General features: G+C 35.3%; 2 protein-coding genes across 3 annotated transcripts; both read right to left on the bottom strand.

Moving 5' to 3' along the window:
* Nucleotides 1-7: 7 nt before the first annotated feature.
* On the bottom strand, nt 8-9639 carry LOC117119063 (peptidase inhibitor 16-like; the record flags this gene model as incomplete). Its single annotated transcript, XM_033263873.1, has 6 exons — nt 9559-9639; nt 6129-6251; nt 5352-5453; nt 1440-1667; nt 984-1084; nt 8-152 (listed from the first exon to the last, which is right to left on the bottom strand). Coding segments are annotated over exons 1-6 (765 nt in total), but the record flags the coding sequence as incomplete, so codon positions are not given.
* Nucleotides 9640-9850: 211 nt separating this feature from the next.
* Nucleotides 9851-18807, bottom strand: LOC117119062 (cysteine-rich venom protein TEL1-like). Of its 2 annotated transcripts, XM_033263871.1 has the most exons (9): nt 18589-18803; nt 17602-17703; nt 16658-16879; nt 16010-16110; nt 14699-14790; nt 14293-14316; nt 13710-13808; nt 10730-10843; nt 9851-10123 (listed from the first exon to the last, which is right to left on the bottom strand). In XM_033263871.1, the coding sequence occupies exons 1-9, from the start codon at nt 18631-18633 to the stop codon at nt 10104-10106; spliced, it is 819 nt and encodes a 272-aa protein (XP_033119762.1). In that variant the 5' UTR covers nt 18634-18803; the 3' UTR covers nt 9851-10103. The 2 variants fall into 2 exon arrangements, with proteins under 2 accessions (XP_033119762.1, XP_033119763.1); XM_033263872.1 differs by lacking the exon at nt 14293-14316 and having other exon boundaries at nt 18589-18807.
* Between the last annotated feature and the right edge of the window lie 3351 nt (nt 18808-22158).

Genomic DNA, 22158 nt, shown 5'->3' with positions numbered 1-22158 from the left:
GTATATAGGAGCGTGTAGAATAAAGAGGAAGAATAATGGGAGGTGGCGTTGTTCTCTTACTACAGAATTCGTCTTCACAATATTTGGTCTCATCTGGGCATAGGCTACAACGTGATCCGAGTTTGTACGGCTTCTGACCATTAAAATTCCCCCTATAGTGGAGACAACAAATATGAGATTAATAATCATCCTAACCATCATTCTGATCATTATCATCATCAGCAACTAAATACAGGTGTCGACTCCGCTCCTCTAATGTTTCCACCCGGCTTTTCGTCTTAAGATCGAAAAAGTAAGCTGGCGATAGTGCTTTTTCTATTGCCGCCCGCGTATCTGAAAGCGAAGTCGGCACTTCTATTCAAAACGTTGTATTAAAACGTTTCTTTTCTCTGAGTAGAGCTGTTTGTTATTTTATTTTATTTTGTAATGCAAATTGTGTAAGGCCCTCTGTTCCTCGTAGAGCGCCATATAAGCATGTCGAAATAACAATAACCGTCATTGTTATTACTACTAGTATGTATTTATTTATTTATTTATTATTTTGGTTATAACAATATAGGCCTAATTGTTATTTTTACCATCCTCTTGATTAGTTCTCTTTCTATTTGAATTGTCGTTATTGATAAATAGGCCTAAGCAACTGAAATCATGAGAGATGTATAGGATTCAAACCTGCGCCGATGATTAAGGCTATAAGATTGTACATAGAGATATTATAGTCAACACAATACATGGATTGTATCATAGAGGAATACAATTCCTCCATGATTGTATATAGCAGCAACCACACCGTTCGTCCAATCAAATCCTTTGAGTATACAGCACTCTCAAGACAGCCTCTTATCTAAGTTTATCAGGTTCAGCATTTCCTATCTTGTGTAATCTTGGCGAGAACTTACGTATAAAAGTTTTTTTTTTTTTAAATAATATTCTTATTACTTATAAAAAAATAAACAATAACTACAAAACGATACAAAACTTACGCTGGATCATAATTACACACAAATACATACGGGTACGTAACACCCGAACACGGATTCGCATTCGTTGCACAGCCAACTTTCAAACTTCTTGTGTCCACAACCTAAAATAAAGGTTTTATTATGATTGTATAATGTTATTTTGTTCATTTTTCAATGATTTATAGAACTCACCGCTCAAAAGGTACAGTAAAGAAAAAGGGGAAGGGGAGGGTATAATAATACGGTAATTATTTAGAGGCCGTGTGTGCATTTGTTATTTCAAAGATATAGGATCTGGGCAGATAACATCACCGAATGGACACATGTTGGCGCGTAAACCGAGACTCGTGTTGGCTGGGCGCAGGTGCCCAAATAGGGCAGCAACTCTTCGACCACACCCAGTCATGAGACGTCCACTAGGCCATGTTCATTATTTATATGAAATAAATTAAATACAAAAAAAACCATTAGACTTACCTGTGTATAGTGGCCACACATTTTACCAGCCTCACATGCTCCTGTGGAATAAGTATAGTCGCCAACTTCTTCATACCAGCCTTCAATCCCTGACAGTAGACTGTCTCCATCAAAAGGTTGAGTACTGAACGCCATATTCTCCCCATAGTTATTCCGATTCGGGTTGTGGTTGGTTGGACACGTCGCAACCCAGTCTATAGCCACGCTAGCAACTGTATCGTCATAAACCTATAATGAGATAAGTTCATTTTATGAGAAAAAATTATGCAAAATATATGCATTAAGCAATTGATATAGTAGCGTATCATACACTAATGGAAATTATTTTACAAAGGTTAAATCAATGCATGAAACAAAAATCCTGTCAAATTAGTGCACACGGTTTGGGATAGCGAAATAACATTGGGAGTTACAATGACGTCACGATTGACTAATAATACATATTAGTTCCCTGCAGCATAGATGAGGAGGTTTAAAAAGTTAAATTTTAGGAATTTTTAACAACACTCGGCCGCAATAAAGAATTAAAAGAATTAAAAGTTGAATGTCGTTAATTGTACATATTTGCAAAGAAATATTAAAAAGTCCCCTTTTTGGTTACCAAAATAAACAGAATGTTGATAAATATGGTGTTTAAAATATACCAGCAACTTAGGCTAAATAAAAACAATTATCGTGTTGTTATTGTGTTGGCCACGCCCGACCGACCCAAATTTTACGAAATTCAGGCATTTTATCTTACTTTATTTTAATTATTGTTTTTTAAATTATTATTATTATTTTGACTACAAGGAACAATATCTGAAATAGTCTTCGACTAGGCTAGGGGGCCAAGGTCTAGCATATTTTTTGGTGCATGGTACGCGATGCAAATTCAAAATTGTTGTATTATTTGTGTAAATTTCTACTTTTTAAGCGTAAACACATTTTTGGTTAAAAAATAAATTGGATTTTCCCAAAACGTGGCCAACACAATTTTTTTGGCCTTATGAGTGTGAATATGTTGTTGGTGTTCTTATTTACATTAGTGAGCAGCAGTCATGGTCATGGTTCAAACTGCATAATTAATCGGATATTCAATCTATATCGCCATACTGTTAGGATAAGCCTATATAATATGTATATGTATATAAAACAATATATATATATAATATATATATACATATACATATATTTATATATGTATATATAAAACAATTGAAGTTAATCAAAATAAAGATGAACACGGTTGACGTTTCAGAATATAGAAAATTTATTCCACGAATATTTCAAGAGCTCTCTTCTTCCGTTCAGTTGAGTCCATAGTAAACCCTATGCTTACCAATATTCCCAGTTACACACAGGACACGCTCACTTCTTCAAGATCAGCAATGTAGCGAGTCTAAACTTCTAAAGAAGACGCGGCCAAGTGCATTTATCGATCATGCGCAGTTGAGCAAAACAAACTTCACGTTCCCGTTTTCTACACAACGCCGATTAATAAATTCTATGCGTTCTCATAGATTCTAACTTTAAATCGCATACTCATCGCCACTGTTCTGCACTTAATCAACTCTGACTCACTTTATGCATTGCTTTAATAGTTTATAGGCCTACAGTATCTCAATTTAGTAGTCGTCCAAAGAAGAGGAATGCAGGCGCGTTCGTTTTACTGTATTTTTAAAAAATAAAGTTTTATGTTCCAAGCAACAAACCATTTTTCGATTATCCATGTGGAACATACGTGGCACAATAACGTATTAACTATCCTATATATTAAACAGATGTTTTCATATGTATTCAGTAGATATGTATGCATAACATGTACCGTATTCTATATAGATAGGAGATTGTATATAATTGCATAACAAGCCTATGTATTTCATATTCTATACAGGTAGGTATTGCCCCTGATGATGCTGATTAAATTAATCATTCCTGATGATGCTTGAATAAAAACGAAACGTTTAATAAAATGGCCTTGTCAATTTTTGGAGTGACATTCATACTATTTGTAATTAAACTCAATGCACATCCTTTGTACACTAAAAAAAAAACAGCGTGGAGGATCTAAACGCACAGCTCCATGCAATTGTGCTTAGGTTTGTGGTGTGTTCAGTATTAAACGTTTAGCTTTTAAACATGTCACCAAAGGCGTGGAGCTTGGCGTTTAAATCCTCCACGCTGTTTATACATTGTATATGCAAATGTATTTTATATATTCTATGTATGTAACATATGTATTTTATAGGTAGGCATATTTTAAGAGTGTAAATGTACCGTATAACTTACGGTATGTATTTTACATGAATTTCATAGGTATTATATATGCACAACATATGCATTGTATGCATATTCCATAAGTATTGATAACATTTTACACCAGGGGTGGGCATAAAAATCGGTCGGAGTGCCTAAGTGAATTTTAGATTTTTTATCTGAACCATTATTCGGGGCCTCTTGACACCTGCATAGGGTTTTTTAATTCATTTTCACGGCCGCAAAGAAATCGCTGGCGGGCCGCACTGTGCAGAGAGGGCAAGCATACTCAATTATAGATCGGATAACTGAACAATAAAAATATTTTAGAGACTGAGGGTCCAGGCCAGCTCTGCAGAGTTGTTTCAAGAAATAGATCCTCATATTACACTTTTTAACAATATAATCAATGTGGCCTTGCCAAGATAAATTAGCGTTTAAATTAAAACATTTAAACGCTAAAAAAATGTTTTGGATAATTTTGACCGCCATTTTCCGGTTGTTCTGTGTTTCTGTGGCAATTACAGATCACAAGAATACTCTGTAGGTTAATAAATTCCACATAAATCTTAGTTATAGTTTAAATCATGTTAAATCGGATGATACTCATTCCGCATTTGAAAATTATAACTTTCAAACGTTAAGAACATGTTGTTAAACAAGGTGAAATCAAACCTTCGGCATTTTCATGATCCTTAGGTCCATAATGTAAGAATTGACAGGAAAACGACTAGTTGAAAAATTGGCCAATTTTCGCAGCAACGTAAAGCGTATAGGCCTAACTTAAGTTTTTGTGTGTGTGTGTGTACTCCATCATTTTCCGGTTGTTTTGTGTTCTGTGGCACATGCAGATCACAATAATACTCTGCAGGTTGATAAATGCCACTTAAAGCTTGAGTTTTAAGGTTAAATAATGTTAAATAGGATGACACTCAGTTAATCTTTGTGTCCGAATCTTGGGAAATTAAACTTTTAAACGCTAAAAAAGATGATGAACAAGGTTAAATCAAACAATCGATATTTTCATGATTCTTAGGTACCATAATGTAAGAATCAGTAGTAAAACGACTAGGTAAAAAATTGGCCAATTTTTGCAGAAACGATAAATGATATAAGCTCATGGTTTTTTGAACGATTATGTGACCCTGCCATTTTCCGGTTGTTCTGTGTTCTGTAACAACAGATCACAAGAATCCTCTGCACGTTGATAAAATGACACTTAAAAGCTTAAATAATGTTAAAAGTTATTTTGTGTTCTGTGGCACCTACAGATCAGACGAACGTCGGACCCTACGAATGAAGGAATCAGCAGAAAATCTACTGGCACAACTGCTATCATGAACCATTTGCTTCCGGTATACGATAAATTTGAAACTGCTGCTAACAACTGAAATTAGGCCTACTCTAGCACAAAAGTATAGGCCTAATTAGCATTAAGTTAAAACCTTATAACGCCGGGAACTCACGGCGCCGTGCGACGAATCTAACTTCGTTACCTGTGAGCGTTAGACGACGTGACGCCGTCTGCTGCTTGTAGGTACGCTAGCAGTCTGAACGGATCGTCCATAAAAACGATCCGTTGCGCGCGCGTCGCGTGCCGTTGTTTTCTCCATAGAATTGCGGCACAGTGAGTGCCCGGCTTATAAAACATCATGAACCACTCTATCTACTCACAAGTTTACGCATGTCGCCTGCTGATGGCGATACGTTAAGACGGTAGTTGTTATGTTTATCCACAATCTGTTGCTTTTCGTCGTCTGTAAAGCATGAACAACTCTGTAAAACATAAGAAAATACCGAAATTGCACAGAAAGACACTTAAACAAATGTATCTGTAGGCCTATCTCACCATCTATAACCTAATATTTATTAAATTGATACTACGGACACATATAGGCCTAATTATCTCCAACCATTATCATTAAAACTAAATTTAGTTTTAATGATAATATGATATTTAAATATTATAAACAAGGAAGAGAATATGTAAAAGATCGTCAAAAAACTTGAATACCGGTAATTGTAATGAGTAATTTTGAAAAACCGTTTTAGAAAATGATTGTCCAATTCATAATGCTAAACAGATAATATTTTTAATGAAAATGATATATTAAAAACATGAAGGGAAACATGCACAAGATCATTAAGAAACTCAAGTAATTTCGAAAAACTATTTTAGAAAATGTACTTACCTTCATTATGCTAAACAGATAACATATTTTAATTAAACGAAATATTAAAACCACTGTGGAAACATGCAAAAGATAATTAAGAAACTCATTTAACTGTTATGATTAATTTTTAAAAACTGGTTTAGAAAATATACTTACCCTATTAACAATGCTACATAGACCAACATATGTAGGCCTATTTATAGGATATTTTAATTATACTTGTATTAAGCCTATCATGCTTTTTTTTTAGAATAAACTATCAAAGTAGGAATCTCACCTGCATGTACAACAACACCAATAACAAAGTGAAGACGCTCATGTCTGTTTTGTTCCAGGCACCCTTTCTCAAATAAGCAATATCCACGTCTGTTAATTCTAAAATGTTGGGTCTTTTTAAATACTGGTAAACACACAAAAAAAGTTAGGAATATGCTGATAGGGCTGCTGGGCCTAACAATGGATCGTTCCACTAAGCTCCGCCCCTTGGATATTGTTGCTAAGGTCCTCCAAAATACAACAGCGTAAACAATGTGCGTCAAAAAAAAAAAAAAAAACAAAAAAAAAAACATGTTGTGTGCTTGTTGTGGGACCTGCTGGTGTTTCTCATCCAGTTGTGATTGGTCAATTCAGTTTGATTGGTACTCTGGGCAGGTCTAAACATGACATAATTTAGCGAAGCCTCTACTATCCTTTTTCAAAAATTCACTTTCCTAGAGATATTGCCAGTGAACTCACTACCTCTCATCCTTACGGGAATAGACTTATCATAGATAATTATCAATCCCTGTCTCGGGAAAACTGTAATTTACATGAAAAGCAATGCCGAATATTAGTATTTAAAATGATGAGGTGTTTGTTTAGTTCGTTGACATTTTTATCTTAAATAGTCGAAATCTACCATCGTTATATTCTTTTAAACCTCAAATGGCATCATATGTACAACATATTAATATAAATTTTTACGTAATAAAGTTCATATTAATAATTTTAGAATCAAGAATAATAAAAAAGGAATTAAATAATTTTAAATTTTAATAATGAACACATTGGAATGAAGGATTCTGCAGTAAGGAGGAGCGGTTTGGCGCAGCGGTCTGCTTCTTGTCTCGGCCTGTTTCAGATATTTTATGCTTTTACTTTGTTGTATTGTAACCGGTTGTTGTTTTTTATGTATTTTATTGAGACGAAATTAATGAAATGAAAAAAAAGAAAATGAAAGCCTGGACTCACGCCTGCTACAACATGCGCTCTATAAATCGACCATTGATATTATTATAAAAATCATTGGTTTCTTTTAAAAGTTTGGATATGATTTTTTTTTCATTGTAATGGACCTTTCCACTAAGTCCCGCCATGTTCACAAGGTAGACGTAAGTAAACATGTCTACTCGTGGCACATGTGCGTGTTCCTGGTCATATTTGGTTAGTCGTTAAGTTTGATTGACAATCCGAAAAAAATGGTCCATTAAGCTTCAATTAAACTGAATGATGTGCTGTACCAAAACAAGTTCCGAAGAACAGTATTATTGCTATTATTATAATAAGCAAATAAATAAATCTCGTAAGCTTACATAAAAGTGTTGTGTTTACTTATTGTTCACTGTAAACATCTTAAAATACAAATGTTATGTAACTCATATGGTAATGAAATTATTCATGCTTTAAGATTTAAACAGTAGTGGGCCTAACACAGGATGAAAACGCGATATTTTGTATGTTTTACGTCAAACATAAATTTTGTTATTGTAACTTCTATTATAATATAAATCCACATAAGCCTAATTCATGTTTTTCTGGTTTGAAGTATTTAAACAATAGAGGGCCCTATCACGGAATATAAGCCACGTAATCTCGGCAAATCCCTGTTGTGGACACGTGCGATATTGTTCGTAAAATAAATATCATCATTACCATCATCGTTATGATCATCGTCATCAATATCATCATCACCACCAGTAAAATAGTCACCATTATTACAACTAAAACAATCATCTTCATTATCGTCCTTGTCGACGACGTCATCATCATCACTGTCATAATCCTTGTCGACTGACGCCATCATCATCATCGTCATCATCATCATCATCATCATCATAAAATATAAAATATGAACGCGTATAATGTTACAGAATGGCCGCAGACAAACCGCTAATTTTTATTGCCATGAGACCAGCTGGACAGCATTAATTTATTAATCTGCTGTCAGTTTTCGAAAAGATTAGTAATAAGTTTTAAAGAATTAATTAAATTACGCTAAACTATTCAAATTAAAAATCCGACTTATATTCAATTAGTACACTAAATAGGCCTACTTTGTAATAAAGGTTAATTTTTTCAATAGCACATATTTCTATATATAGGCCTATATGTATACCGTATATATTTCTATACACTATATATACTGTCTCTTATACACATCTAGATGTGTATAAGAGACAGTTATCAATCTTGTAGTACAAAAAAAAAAAAAAAAAAACGAAACACAACAGTGAAAATTACAACACATAACTGTTGAAATTATTTATTAAAAATACGGTAGTAACTTATAAATGGATACCACGGAATAGCAGTCCGATTACTTGTTTCCATAGAAGTTAGGTCACATTTACTTGCTAATTGAGTGTCACAAAAATAATAAAAATGTACTCATTCCATAAATATATTATGATAAAACAGCCAATTTTAAGCAGCTTTGCCAGTTTGCAGTATCGTGTTGTTATTGGACAGATACAAGCATTTTATTTATATTAAACTCCTCGCATATTGCTGGAGCCATAAATCTACAGCTAGAACACTCACTGCGTCGTACGACCGTCCTACGACAGTCGGCCTGTGAACGTTCAAGGACGCGACGGCGTCTGCTAATTGTCGGTGGCAGTCTAAACGTATCGTCATTAATAAAAATAGTTGTACGTGCGTCGTGGCGTTGCGTTCTCCAAGAATCGCGTCGGCCGACAACCGTCGGGCGAAGTGAGCATTACGACACTTTTTTTTTTGCTGTTGTGCGTCCTTCACTGTAAATATGTACAACAGATTTATCTAATGACGCAAGTTGATTACTGTACATTAATTATTCATGTTTCCATAAACACATAATGTGTTATGGTCCTAATTGTCAACAGCAGCCAGCTGAGACTGCCACGTCCAAAAGAATATTAAAATGATAAAATATTATTAACTAGATGAATTTTATGAATCAGCAATCTGCTTTCGACCAAGTTAGTAATTAGTTTTGCTGAATTAATTATAATATGCTTAACTACTTAAATAATCAGCGCGGCACTGCACTGCGGCTGCGCTGCCGCGGGTCCCCGGAGACCCCGCCCAAAGCCGGGCACGTAATGCGCCGACGCGATTTCATGAAGAACGCAATGGGCCACGACGCTCGTGATCGTCAGACTGTCACCGAGAGTCAGCAGACGGCATTGCGCCGTCTAGCGCGCACAGGGAGCGGAGTTGGATTCATCGGCCGACGGTCGTACGACCGCCGCGTACGACGCAATGAGCGCCCGGCTTAAAGCAGCACCAGTTTTCGATCAGATTTATTATTTGCTTGCCAAATAACGCATTGTCTTTAAAACACAAATTTTCATTTACCAATCACAACAGGGAAATTAACTATGTAATTAATCACCTCATTCATGCACCAGGCGAATAGAATGCTCTGAAACCCCAACAACACCAAACCCTCCATTCTCACAACTCACCTGTAAAGGGGGAACGTCATTCTCTATTGTGCGACCCCGTGACGTCTTTGGAACTGTCACATTCATAACTATCTCTATTTTAAGTTCTTACTCAAACACTCAATTTCGAATATCGTATTCACACAGAATTCGAATTTTCGGACCGGAAAGACCGAACCGGTCCGAAATCCGAATTATGTAAGAATATGGACGCTGGCGTTCGGCGCATCGGAAACGCGGTTCGGAACCGATATGAATGTAGGTTTACTCTGCAAAATCTATGAATTATCATGAAGTGAAACAAAAACAAACATTTCTAGATTTTTTTTTTATTCCACGTCTGTTTATACTTTTAAACATTAGACCGTCTAACTACCATGATTTTATTCTAATTTTAGTCTTATAGATCTACAAACTATTATATTGATGTAACATAAATTTGATATTGATATAATAAAAAGCATAATGACGATACGAATAACTTCGCATTCAGTGTTGTTCAGAATCTTGTATAAATATAACGGTCTGTAGATTTGTAGCACAGTGGCGTACTGGTTCGGTAGTAGCTAACTCGACTTGGCATTTTCTAAATTAAAAACAATTAAAATATATACTTAGTAACATCATTAAAATGGTAATGGTAAAAAATTGGTTGATAATAATATTAATATGTGTGAAAATGTCTCATCGGGTCTCGGGATTTAAACATGTGACTTCCGTCTATCAAGCGAGCGTTTGGCTACTATACCGCTAGACGACGAAGACCTGTTGTTGGTATTAAATGGCAGTCCAGCTAGATATGCTTCAATGCACAAATGATATACGCCCTCACACAGTGGGGCCAGGGAGAACTTTCGCTAGTCGCAGCTGAATTCAGTAAACTAAGCAGTGGTATAAATTATATATAGGCCTATATAATATATAATATATAATATACATACATACATATAATATATATATGTATATATATATATATATATATATATATAAAATACATGCATATATAAAATTCTAGATTGATAGTATTTATCTATATATAATGAACATTTAAATTTAAAATTATATATATATATATATCATATATATATATATATACATATATCATATATATATATATATATATATATATATATAATTTATATACAATGTACCGGTATATGTTCTTTATTAGGCCTCAGTTCAAGTTACTTACTGCAGTCTGAGTTGCACTTGAGTGGACATTGGTCAATGAAGTACTGTTTGGCGCAAACAACGGACTTGTCCCATGTTAAGTATGGGGTACACGGAGCATTGTTTATGCACGAATCTGAAAATCAGATTACGGTGAGTAAGTTACAGATTACTGACTGCAATCAAAGATACAAGGTGTAAATTATTTCTAAAACAGTGGCTTAATTTTACTAGCAAATACCTGTGCGTAAATAGCTTTTTTAATGTTTAGGTAAAATCGCTTTATAACAACAATAGTATAGTATTAGTATAGTGCATCATACCTAATGCCTCTATGCGCTTCAGATTCATTAATTATCCCGGTCGGCACCTATGAAACATACTCAGTAACGTTGCAGCAGCTAATAATCATATTTGCCATTAACCCAATGCAGTAGCCAGGATTTTCAAACAGTGTGGGACAGTTTGAGTGGACCAATCAGCGGCGTATCTACCGCAGGTTCAGAAGATTCATTAAAGCAGGGCCCAGATCTCCCACAGGACCCCAACTTTATGGGCACCTCCCCCTTATAAAAATCTAATAATTAAAGCAATGTACATTTAAAATTCTGTGATTGATAGTACCGGTATTTATCTATATATAATGAACATTTTAATTTAAAATTGTTAATAATGTTAAAATAATAAATTATACATGCAGTAACTACAGAGGGCCTCAGTGAAATGGGGCTTTCATGGTTTAGGGTCCTTGGGCAAAATTATATGGTGGGGTTCAAATTGTAATTTTAGACCACAAAATTAGGGATTTGCATCACAATAACTTTTGGATTGAAACAGAAAATAATTATTTAAATTAATATTTTAGTTCGACGGCGACCTTGTTGTGCCGTCGTACGACTTGGTGGGGGTCTCCAGGCTTTTCGAGGAGGAGGGGATGATTTTCACGCACGTCACTCACGAAATCAACAATTCCAGTGAGAAAGCAACAATGAATATTAGATTAAGTCGCTAATTCCAAACTTGCCGTGATACATTACAATTATAATGTTTTACATGTTTATTCAGAACCGTCAAATTTTTCCCTTGGTGCTTTTTATTCCCCCTACACTGGACCTTAATCGCACACTTTGCAATCCTCTGCTCCCAGATAATCGGTTGTAACTTGAGCTCGTAATTATTTCTCGAGACGTCGTATTAACAAGGACAAAAATCTTTCAAACCGGCATCAAAAGCGTGGGTCTCTGTCTTCCGAAAGACCTCATTGATCGCTTCGCTCTCTGGAAGTGTTACTATTATAAGACTAAATATAAAAACCACTCAAATCAGTCTATTATATCTAATCAAACTGCTGATATTTCCCTGGCCTTTGTCCTTGCACCCTGACGGGGGCCGCAGTAGGTCCTGAGCTAGACCCCAGTAGTACAAATGTAGGCCTCATTCTAACATTAATTCTCCCACCCCACTTTGTTTCTTATTGCTCTATAAGGTAGGCCCTATACATTTATTACCAGTAGATTTGTCCTCCATGGTCTGTTTGTCAATTAATTGACTTAATAAAAAAAAACTTTACCAGCAGTCTGTTATTCGAAACTCTAACATATTAAATTGTAGGCCTAATTAAAACGATATATTAATAGTTTTATTTAAGTAATTCATGGCATATTATCCCTATGTATTCATAACACATGTTTTATTTAATCAGGCCTATATCTTTTTTATAATGTATTTCGCAATATCTGTCAACTCGTATACAATGTAATAGCCCTATTCATTGTTATTCATATTGCAATACCGTATATAACGTGTTCGTGATTATTTATTCAATTAGGAATAAGCGTCTGGTACCCTTGGTATTAATAACACATGTTTTAATAAATTACATTTAGGCCTGCAATTTAATTCTCTACATCTTTTTATGAAAAGTATTCCACAATATCTGTCAACAACTCGTATAATAATATAACAGTATATAATATGCTAAGTTTTCTTGGACTTTATAATTTATAGAGGAATTCATTCATATAGTTATTTCATTGATAAGAAATTTTGAATAATTTATTTTTCTATTATTTTCGCAATACACTGTCTTATTCAACGAATGCTTACGGTACCGTATGCTTAGCGTATTGAGCAGAACGTTGTCATACCGTACGTTTTGAACAACGTTTTAAACATGTTCAAAATTTAAAATCGACCCCAGCGTACCTCTGCGTTATGTGGATTATTTCAAAATCTCAGACCGATTTTGCACAAAAAAATCTGAGTAATGTGGACCCACATTTAAAAAAGTGGACCCATTTAATGTGTATAAACTCAATAATGTGGACAATTAAAAAAAATTATCTATTTTATGCATAAAATCTACCAAATAATATGGACACATTTCATGCGTATATAAACTGAATAATGTGGACCATTTTAAGGATTGGGGCACATTTTACACCTACTGTAAAATCTCAACTAATGTGGATCCACCTTTTAAAAAGTGGAACCATTTAATCCATATCAACTGAATAATGTGGAGTATTTTAAAAACTGGGACCTATTTTACACCTAATTCTAACTAATGTGGACCCGCATTTTAAAAATTGGACCCATTTTAATTTTTAAACTTTTTTATACAAGAAATCCGAACTAAAGTGGACCTATCTTTTAATATGTGGACCCATTTCTTGCGTATAAATAATTTTGATCATTTTAAAAATTGGGACCCTTATTAGTTACAAATGAATTAGTAGCAAATGTAGACCTATTTTTAAAAGTGGACACATTTTTAAAATGTGAACACATTTCCCGCGTAAAAACTCGGTATTGACCCTACCAGATGCTCACTGGATTGAGAAGGACAATGAATAAACTGTCTTGCCCAAAAGCCCATGTGAAACGCACAGAGAAGATTCAAAACTCTGACCCTAATTCTGAGAGACGGAACAGCAACCGCTCCAACAACGCGTAATATCTTTCTTTTTTTTTTTTTTTTTTTAAGAAATTGAAGTACACACCTGCACAGAACGGTCCATAGAATCCTTTTTTGTCGTTACAGATACAGGTACACGAATCTCTTTGAAGTTCACCGCCATTTGCACATTTTCTTTTACACTCTATTGAAATATGAACAATCCTTATGAAATAACACAAATTATCGTAGGCCTATTCAGTGGTTTTTGACATTTCAACAAGTACCGACAAAAATACAAGAAGAAAAAAGAGTCACAAGTACACGAACAGCCAGGAGATATTGAGGAAGACTCTCCAACTGTTCAGACCTGAATTGAGTACGGTACTGAAGAACCTTCAGTTTCAGAGAAATTAAGAACAGGAAAGTCAAGGCTCATGATATCTCATGATGGGCAAAGAAGAAACGTTTTTGTCTTAATTTATACCATGTTTGATCTTGCTGGTTGGAACATCCCTTGGAAAGTGATTAGGATCGTGTTTGAGTCCCTAGGCCAGCATTTGTGACATTTTAGTTTGTGTGGTTCATCCCGATTTGCTTGTATGTTGGTGCTTTTTGATGGAATAACTTGAATTGAATTCATCTTAATATTTACGGTGTTAATAGACCTAATAATCATGTGTACTTACGACAATCGCTGCCAGTACAATCAACTGTTAAATATATATAAAAAAAAAACAATGAAGTAATCAAAAAGATTTATTTTCTTTTGATAATATATAGTTTTTAATAATTGTTGGTCTTGGACTTTTCCTTTAGATGATTAATATGGAATAGGCTGACATAAATGTATCGATTGTAATTTGGTTTTATGATGAAAGAAAAAAAAACGATATAATTAAGAATAAACGTTGAACTTTGTGTGCAATTACTTTGGTATTACACTGTATGATTATGTCAAACAGATGATTATAAGATTGTTATGAGTTCAGTAATAAGTAAACAGCTTTAAATAAAAATTTTTTTAAAGATATAAATTATTGAATTCTAAGCAGTGGATTAAATTATATAGATATTACGTAATGCAAAATTTACCGCAAAATCCGTTGTTACAATACTTGGCATTATCTGGACATCTGGTACACTTCTTTCCAGTTTGGTACGGTTTCTGATTATTGAAATTTCCTCTGAATAAATTAAGTAGTGTTAATACTGTAAGCAGACCTAAACATTTAAGTGGTAAATGCTAAAAGGGACAAGCTTAATGGCTTACTGTAGGCCTAGTTGTCATAAGAAACACTATACAATTGGACAATCCTTGGTGCCAGTGACCTTGAGTCAAGATGACAGTACTATATAGGCCTAAGTGAAGACAGCAGATCCTTCGATTTTAGACCTAAATGCATGGAATTTCTGTCATACGCAGTGAGTTCCACAGATAAATAACGATTTACCATGGATATATCTTATATAATAATTTATGCAAAATTTTAAGTATATAGGAACTTTGAATAGAGGCGAAATCGATGTAACATTTTGTTGCCCTGATTATAATCAAGTGCGCTAAGTTGCAAGGCCTACCAAACGACATTAACGATTGGTGGCTCTATATATTTAAAAGTATAGCATATTCATAGCACGGTGCACAACATTATAGTACAACAAAACATTCTTGATCCACAGTTCAACATTTAAATTAGGGCGCTTTCAATTTGCACGATGACGTGACCCTGGACGGATTCCTACATCCGTGATCTTTCTGCGTTCTGTTCACAACGTAACTTTGGGCCATACTAGCTATACGGTCCATTCATACCGAATCCGATTTTTTTTCGGTTCGGATCCGATATGAATGCATCTTTAAAATTCAGACACAACAATAACTCTACGCCTCGCATGCACAATGTGTCTACGTGACTCCTCATTGCGATCTCAAAGGCGTCACCCAAGCGAAAGCTCCTACGCCGGACGGACACGAATTCATGGCATCCGGGCACCACTGATAAAGCGTGGTCTCTTAAAATCACTGCACTGTCGTTACAGTGTTGCAATCGTTGTATGCCTACTGCGTGAAGTCTGGTTTCCATAAAAATTGCTACACGCTCCCTAACTCCTTTGGCGACGCTGACTGGTCATTTGAATCAGGTAGGGTTCCTGATTTCGTCGGGGACAGCTACATATTTGCAAGAATTGCAGTGAAAACCGTGTAGCGACTGTGTAGCGATTGTATGGAAACCACGATTAACTGTCGACGAAAGAAGGCTCCCCGATTTAACCGACCAATCAGCATCGCCGAAAGCTGTCGGCGATATCGTGTAGCGATTGTATGGAAACCAAGCTTTACAAGACCCAAAATAAAGAAGCTCATTTTGTATTTTGATTTTACTGATGCGAACAATTACTTACGCCGGTGAATAATTACAGAAAAGTCGATAAGGAAACGAAGGACCGGAACATGGAGCCCTGTTGGTAGCGCAGCCAATCTTCACGCTCCTAGTATCTACCACCTAAAATACAGTAATAATTATTTAAAAAAAACAGAAAAGAAATGTAAATTAAGTATCTGAATGATGTTCGTTTAAACCATATTATAAGGTCACCCTTCCACCTTATCCCAGGTTAGCTGATATTTACGGGACCTTCATAAATAAAAGGACATATATTAGGCCTAGTAGGCCTACTTTCTATACTAGCAATAGTATCGTTTTGAGGCTCTGAGTTTCTTAGTCATGGGAGAAACAAGCGCTGCTGTAACACAGAAACCTGGTATTGAAATCCATGCATCTAACCACAAAGCTAAACCCCTCAATGGAAAAGAACTCATGAATACAAGGGACATAGTGATGTGAAAATAATCTCCCAAAAATAGAGGGCTATAATAAAGTGCAATGTACCGGTACGCGTTTAGGTGCTAAATCACGAAATTATGGAACTGTAACTGACTTCATTAGCGCAATGTTTTCCAGTGCAGATAATGAACTAATATAAAATTCCTTTGGGTCTGTTTTCCTTAATTTCATGAAATATCACCGTGTTCACAGATGTATTATTTACCTGTGTATAGTGTCCACACACCCCCTCGCAACCCCCAGTAGTGTAATTATAATTTTTGAATTCCCTGTACCATGCTTTGACTGCTTTGCGAAGTTCTCCACCTCTATATGGCTTTGTAGACATCGCCATGTTTTCTCCATACCCATTTCTATTCGGGTTATGAGACATGATACATTTAGCAGACCACGCTTCGGCAACTCCAGCAACTTCGTCGCTCCATTCCTGTTGTTTCAAGTGAAAAAAGGAATGTTAATTCTTAAAGTAAATTTGAGCTTTCATCCCACTATATTTTAATAAGAAAGATCAGGTTTTCATCTCATGATTGGCTACAATGCACCACATAGCCTCATTAACATATCACGCGCAAAACTTTTTATGTAATGGACTTTACCGGAGTGTCAATCAAACTTAACCGTTGAAAATTATCCAGAAATACGTTTGGACAGTTTTAGGTAGCACACATTAAGAACAATATTCAAGGGGCTGACTTCAATTCAATTCAAAATAAATTGATTCCAAATCTTTTTAAAGCATAGATAAACAGTACAGATATAAAAATGGAAATGGAAAGGGCAACCACAAACAAGCAGAGCTTTACACTTGTGGCGCCCGAAAAATAGTAATTAAGATACTATTTCAAATTGACAATGTAAGTCAAATTATACATTTAATTAAAGCACTTTCATATCATAGATAATAATAATAAGAAGAAGAAGAACAACAACAACACAAAGAAGAAGAAGAAGAAGAAGTAGAAGAACAACAAGAACAACAACAAGAACAACAACAAGAACAACAACAAGAACAACAATAGCAATACTTAGCGGAATGGTTTGAATAAGTTATGCAAGAAACCAACATTTCGTCAAGGCTGGATTTTATTTCGTTCAACACCACTGTTCTGTTACGTTTTTCAAATATTTAACGGAGGTTGCTATACTTACGAGTTCCGTCATATCAGCAGCTGGTGGTGATACATTCTTTCTATAAGAATTGTGTGTTGAAACAATGAGGGTCTTCTCGCTGGCAGTCAGACAATGAATCTCCTGGAATATTTATATTTCATTTTAAGATAGTCTAAAAATACTTTCAACGTAATATTTTCAATTATTGCGTACTGTAAATTATTATATTATTATAATTATGTATTTTTAACTATTTTTCCTACCCTTAACTGACTTGCAGACAAAAAAAAATGTTCGTCAAAGTTTCTAAAAAAAGTTTTATCACAGGCCTACAAATATTTTCAATATAATTACTGTGTAATATCTGAGACAACATGTCTTAGGTACAGTAATATATACGGTACCAATTAAAACGCCAAGTAACAGCAATTACAGTATAAATGTTGCAAACTAGTTATTTAAACGGTGTTCCAACATTGCTTATAATCATAATTTGTAAAGGCCTTCACAATTCTTATTTCCTTTTAAGAATACGCAACAGCTAAACACTCATCGTGTCCTACGCAGTGGCGTATCTAGCAGTATTAAAATGGTGGGGCGCGACCAAAATATGAGGGGGCGTGGAATTTATTTTCCGTGGCCACGCCCACTGAAAAATATTGCTTCTTAGATTCCCAAATACACGTTAACCTTGACAGCATAAGCATAAGCATAAGCCTAGCCTAATTTTTTTTGCTTCGAAGTTTTCGAATGGGGGCTGGGGGAGCGCAGGCTTTTTGTGTGGGGGTTCCCCCCCCCCTTGGATACGCCACTGGTCCTACGACCGTCGCACGACGAATCCAACTCCGCACCCTGTGAGCGCTAGACGACGCGACGCCGACATGCTGATTGTCGGTGGCAGACTCTAACGATCCGTTGCACGCGTGCTGTTGCGCTGCGTTCAGCATAGAATCGCGTCGGCCAACGATTGTCGGGCGCAGTGAGTGCCCACCTAGCTAGCACAGGAGGACTTTGTACAACACTCACCTGTGAAAGCAATGCCACAAGGAAAAACATAAGAATACAAAACATGATTGCGTAGTACCAACGGTTCTTTTCTTAGCCAAAACACACAATGAATGTAGAGTGTGTGGAAAATTACTTAGGCCTATATAGGCCGAAATACCTGCTAAAAATTATTACTGAAACTACTTAACTACTTAAGACGTGTAGTTTGGAGTGTTTCTGATGAACTTTCCTTAATTACTTTTCACAATTGGCCATTTTGCTGTCCATTCTTAATTATGCAATATGTATGCAAATTGAATCAATCTCATTTGCATATAGTCCTTGTGATTTAGTGGGTCGACTTGGTATTATATAACGCTAAACGAATCTTAATTACCAATACAACAAAATCTTCAAATGATCTTATTTCAGTATTCACGCATTCTTTTTCCTTAGTCTTCAAAATTGGTCATAAAGAAATCTGTAACGATAATCAGGAGTGTCCTTGTACACATACTGCAAATTACAGTTATTGAGATAATGTTAGAAAAAATAAGTCAAACATGTAAATTAAAGATCATGAAGGCAACATAAAGATGGGATTAGATAGCACGGATGCAGGATAGAAGTTGATAAGGAGAAGGCCCATTTACGGAGTGGCGCGAAATCACGCAATGGAATAAGAAAAGAGGGAGCTTACGCGATTGAAGAGAAGGTACAATAGCGGACGAGACAAGCAGTGGAGAAAATGAGATGGAAGAATCATGAGAGTTTCTAACTTTAGGTGGACAAAGCCTGAAGCATATAAATACTTATTTTAATGAGGGTCATGTGTATATTTCTTACAAACCAGCGGCGTAACGTAACGCCAGTGAGCTCTTGGGGGTGACGCTCCGGGCCCCACTCAAAATGAGACCAGAAGGGCTCTGAATCCTAGCCTTAAACCAGTGTTGATCTATAGTACATTTTTACTTACTGAATGGTGCATTATAAATGAATATAAATATGAAACTATTGATGGAGTTTCAAAGTGACCTTGACAGACATCAAATACCAAACAAGATCAAATGAATGAGGATGCACATTAATCTATGGTTGAATAATCAATTGTTGAATAATTCTATACTCTTTGATATTATTAATTAAAATGATTGTAATCAAGAGTAATATAATTCACAATACTCTTTGTTATAATGCTATAACAAATTAATTTTCAATGGGTATGACCTTGGATGGAACAGATGCTAGCTTTCTGTAGATTGCGGGAAAAAATACAAGATGCTATCGAAACGCCTAGGCTCCCAGTCAAAAGGGGCATCGAGGTGCTCTGAATCCTAGCCTTAACCAAAGATACTAGAAATACAAGACGGTTCTCCACACAAAAAAGTGTTCCACCGAAATGCATGGTGGGAATACAAACAATGGGACGCCCCCTACAGCTGGATCTAAAAAAACTTCTGCCAAACTTTCGTTACCAAGTCGTCGCGTATTTTATTATCAATCCTCAACAAAGTACTAGATATTAAACAAAACTGGAAAAGACACCCAGACAGTAACATCGGTGAATACATAACCTCATTGGTGGCGGTAGAAATCGTTGTTATTATCCAAATAAAACACAAAACAATTAAAGCATAATCATGAATCAATGCAAGTGCTCTATCTTGTATTTCTAGTATCTTTGCCTTAACCTATCAAAATACCAAAAACTATAAAATGAATGACGATTTTTGTGTGTGAAAACAAAAGTTGATTTATGATTGAATATTCAATAGAATACCGGTACTTAAATGACATCTTTTCAACAAAAACAGTTTACTGACACACGGAACCCAATATTTTATCGCCACCGGGCCCCATGACTCGTCGTTACGCCACTGTCACATACCCAAGTAATGAAGTTCTAAGAGAAAAGCGGGGGTATAGTTCACCGGCAGCCTTATGTAGGAGAAAATCAACGAAATTACAATATCAGGTCTGAGATCATCTAATCTTCTTTCCCCCCCCCACCCTCAAGTAATAATCGATCCCCACTTTATCCTCCCCCCACCAAGGTCCACCCCATGTAACTCTCGTAGACACTGCTGCGGATATCATGACTTTGTATAAATAATGTATTCTTCTTTCTTCATTTACTGGATACTGAATTTTTATGTCATGTACATAGGCCTTGTGCCACTGAGGAAAATGTTAAATAAATGTTAATAATGTGTTAATGATAACATAAAATTTATGGTCAGTGACCTGAAATGAACTGTCCGAATTACAATTTTTTCCAGAAATCTCCATGTGACAAATGTCACATGTATTACCAACTTTATTTCTGAAACATCAATAAATAGCACAGTGCAATGAATAAATGAATAAATGTATAATTTGTATAATTGCGTGAGACGTGTGTAACTATGACACAGTAGAGAAGTAGTGTGATTCAATATGAGCCACGTCACACAACTCAAGTGCTGTAATGTCACAGTCGTATATTTTATGAAAATCAAGAAAAATAATATCGTATGTTTCCAAAGACCTAATACGAAGTGTTATTTAGATTTAATTTATTTATTCATTCACGTTATTTTTTAGTAATATTCCATTGAAAGAAGCAAAAATAACAGATCATTTTAACTCCTATACAGCTTTGACTCGCTGAGGTATATTACAAATAGTTTAATCAAGAAACACTATTGGCAAGCATACGCTTAGAAAAAGAAGTGACTGATCATATGTTCATAAAAAGATATGTTGTTGTTGACGAACGTACAACTAATACTTAATGTATGTGATAGTTAAGTATCATTGAAAAAAAACATTTCATTATATAATTAATTATAGTTCGCTTTAAAGGGCTGAGAAATATTTATGCAAGAGTACACACGTAACATCATTAGAGCAAAACTGCAAAAAAGCGGCATGATATTACTTCTATACACAGAATCCAGTATTGACACTGAATATTTTTCGTTCTCATTTCGGATAAAAGTAGGTCTAATGACGCAACAGTACTTCACCCTATCAACAAATTGCGCTATCTGTGACATAATTAGTAGAATAATTTTGTAATTTTACTGTCATTCTAATCCAATCATCATCATCGTTGTCGTCACTATCATTAGCCATTGTCAAACCCAATGGGTAAAGGATTTTCCATGGTGACATCACATGCGTCATTTTTTTTTTTTTTTTTGCATTTTTCACTTCGGATGAATCATCTGAATACTTTTGATATTTTGTACAACTAATTTTTTTAAGACCCAAAAAGAGTGTTTACCGAAAAACTCGGCAACGGTAAATGAGATTTTTTAATATTTAAAATCTGGGGGAAAGGAGCGTAACCGCCCTTTCCTACTTTTCCCATAGGTTTTCGTCAAACACTTCTTTTGTGTCTTAGAAAATCAGTTGTAGGCTTACAACATATCATTTTTTCCCTTCGGAGCCTCTATTAAATTTTAGCCCCTAATATTTTGAGCAACATAATTGTTCCTATTAAGATTCCCTAAGGACCGTCGACCACATCTGGAGTTTTCTACCAATTGAGCCACGAGGCAAGTTGATATACGTTCTTGTTTTTGAAATCCTTCCGTTATGAATATACATACACACACCCACACC

The sequence above is a fragment of the Anneissia japonica genome, unplaced genomic scaffold (genome assembly GCF_011630105.1).
Source record: "Anneissia japonica isolate Jap-2015-1 unplaced genomic scaffold, ASM1163010v1 scaffold1826_len1998817_cov189, whole genome shotgun sequence".
In the NCBI taxonomy this organism is placed as follows: domain Eukaryota; kingdom Metazoa; phylum Echinodermata; class Crinoidea; order Comatulida; family Comatulidae; genus Anneissia; species Anneissia japonica.
Note: the sequence above shows the minus strand (reverse complement) of the source record. Positions and strands in the feature narration are given on the sequence as shown.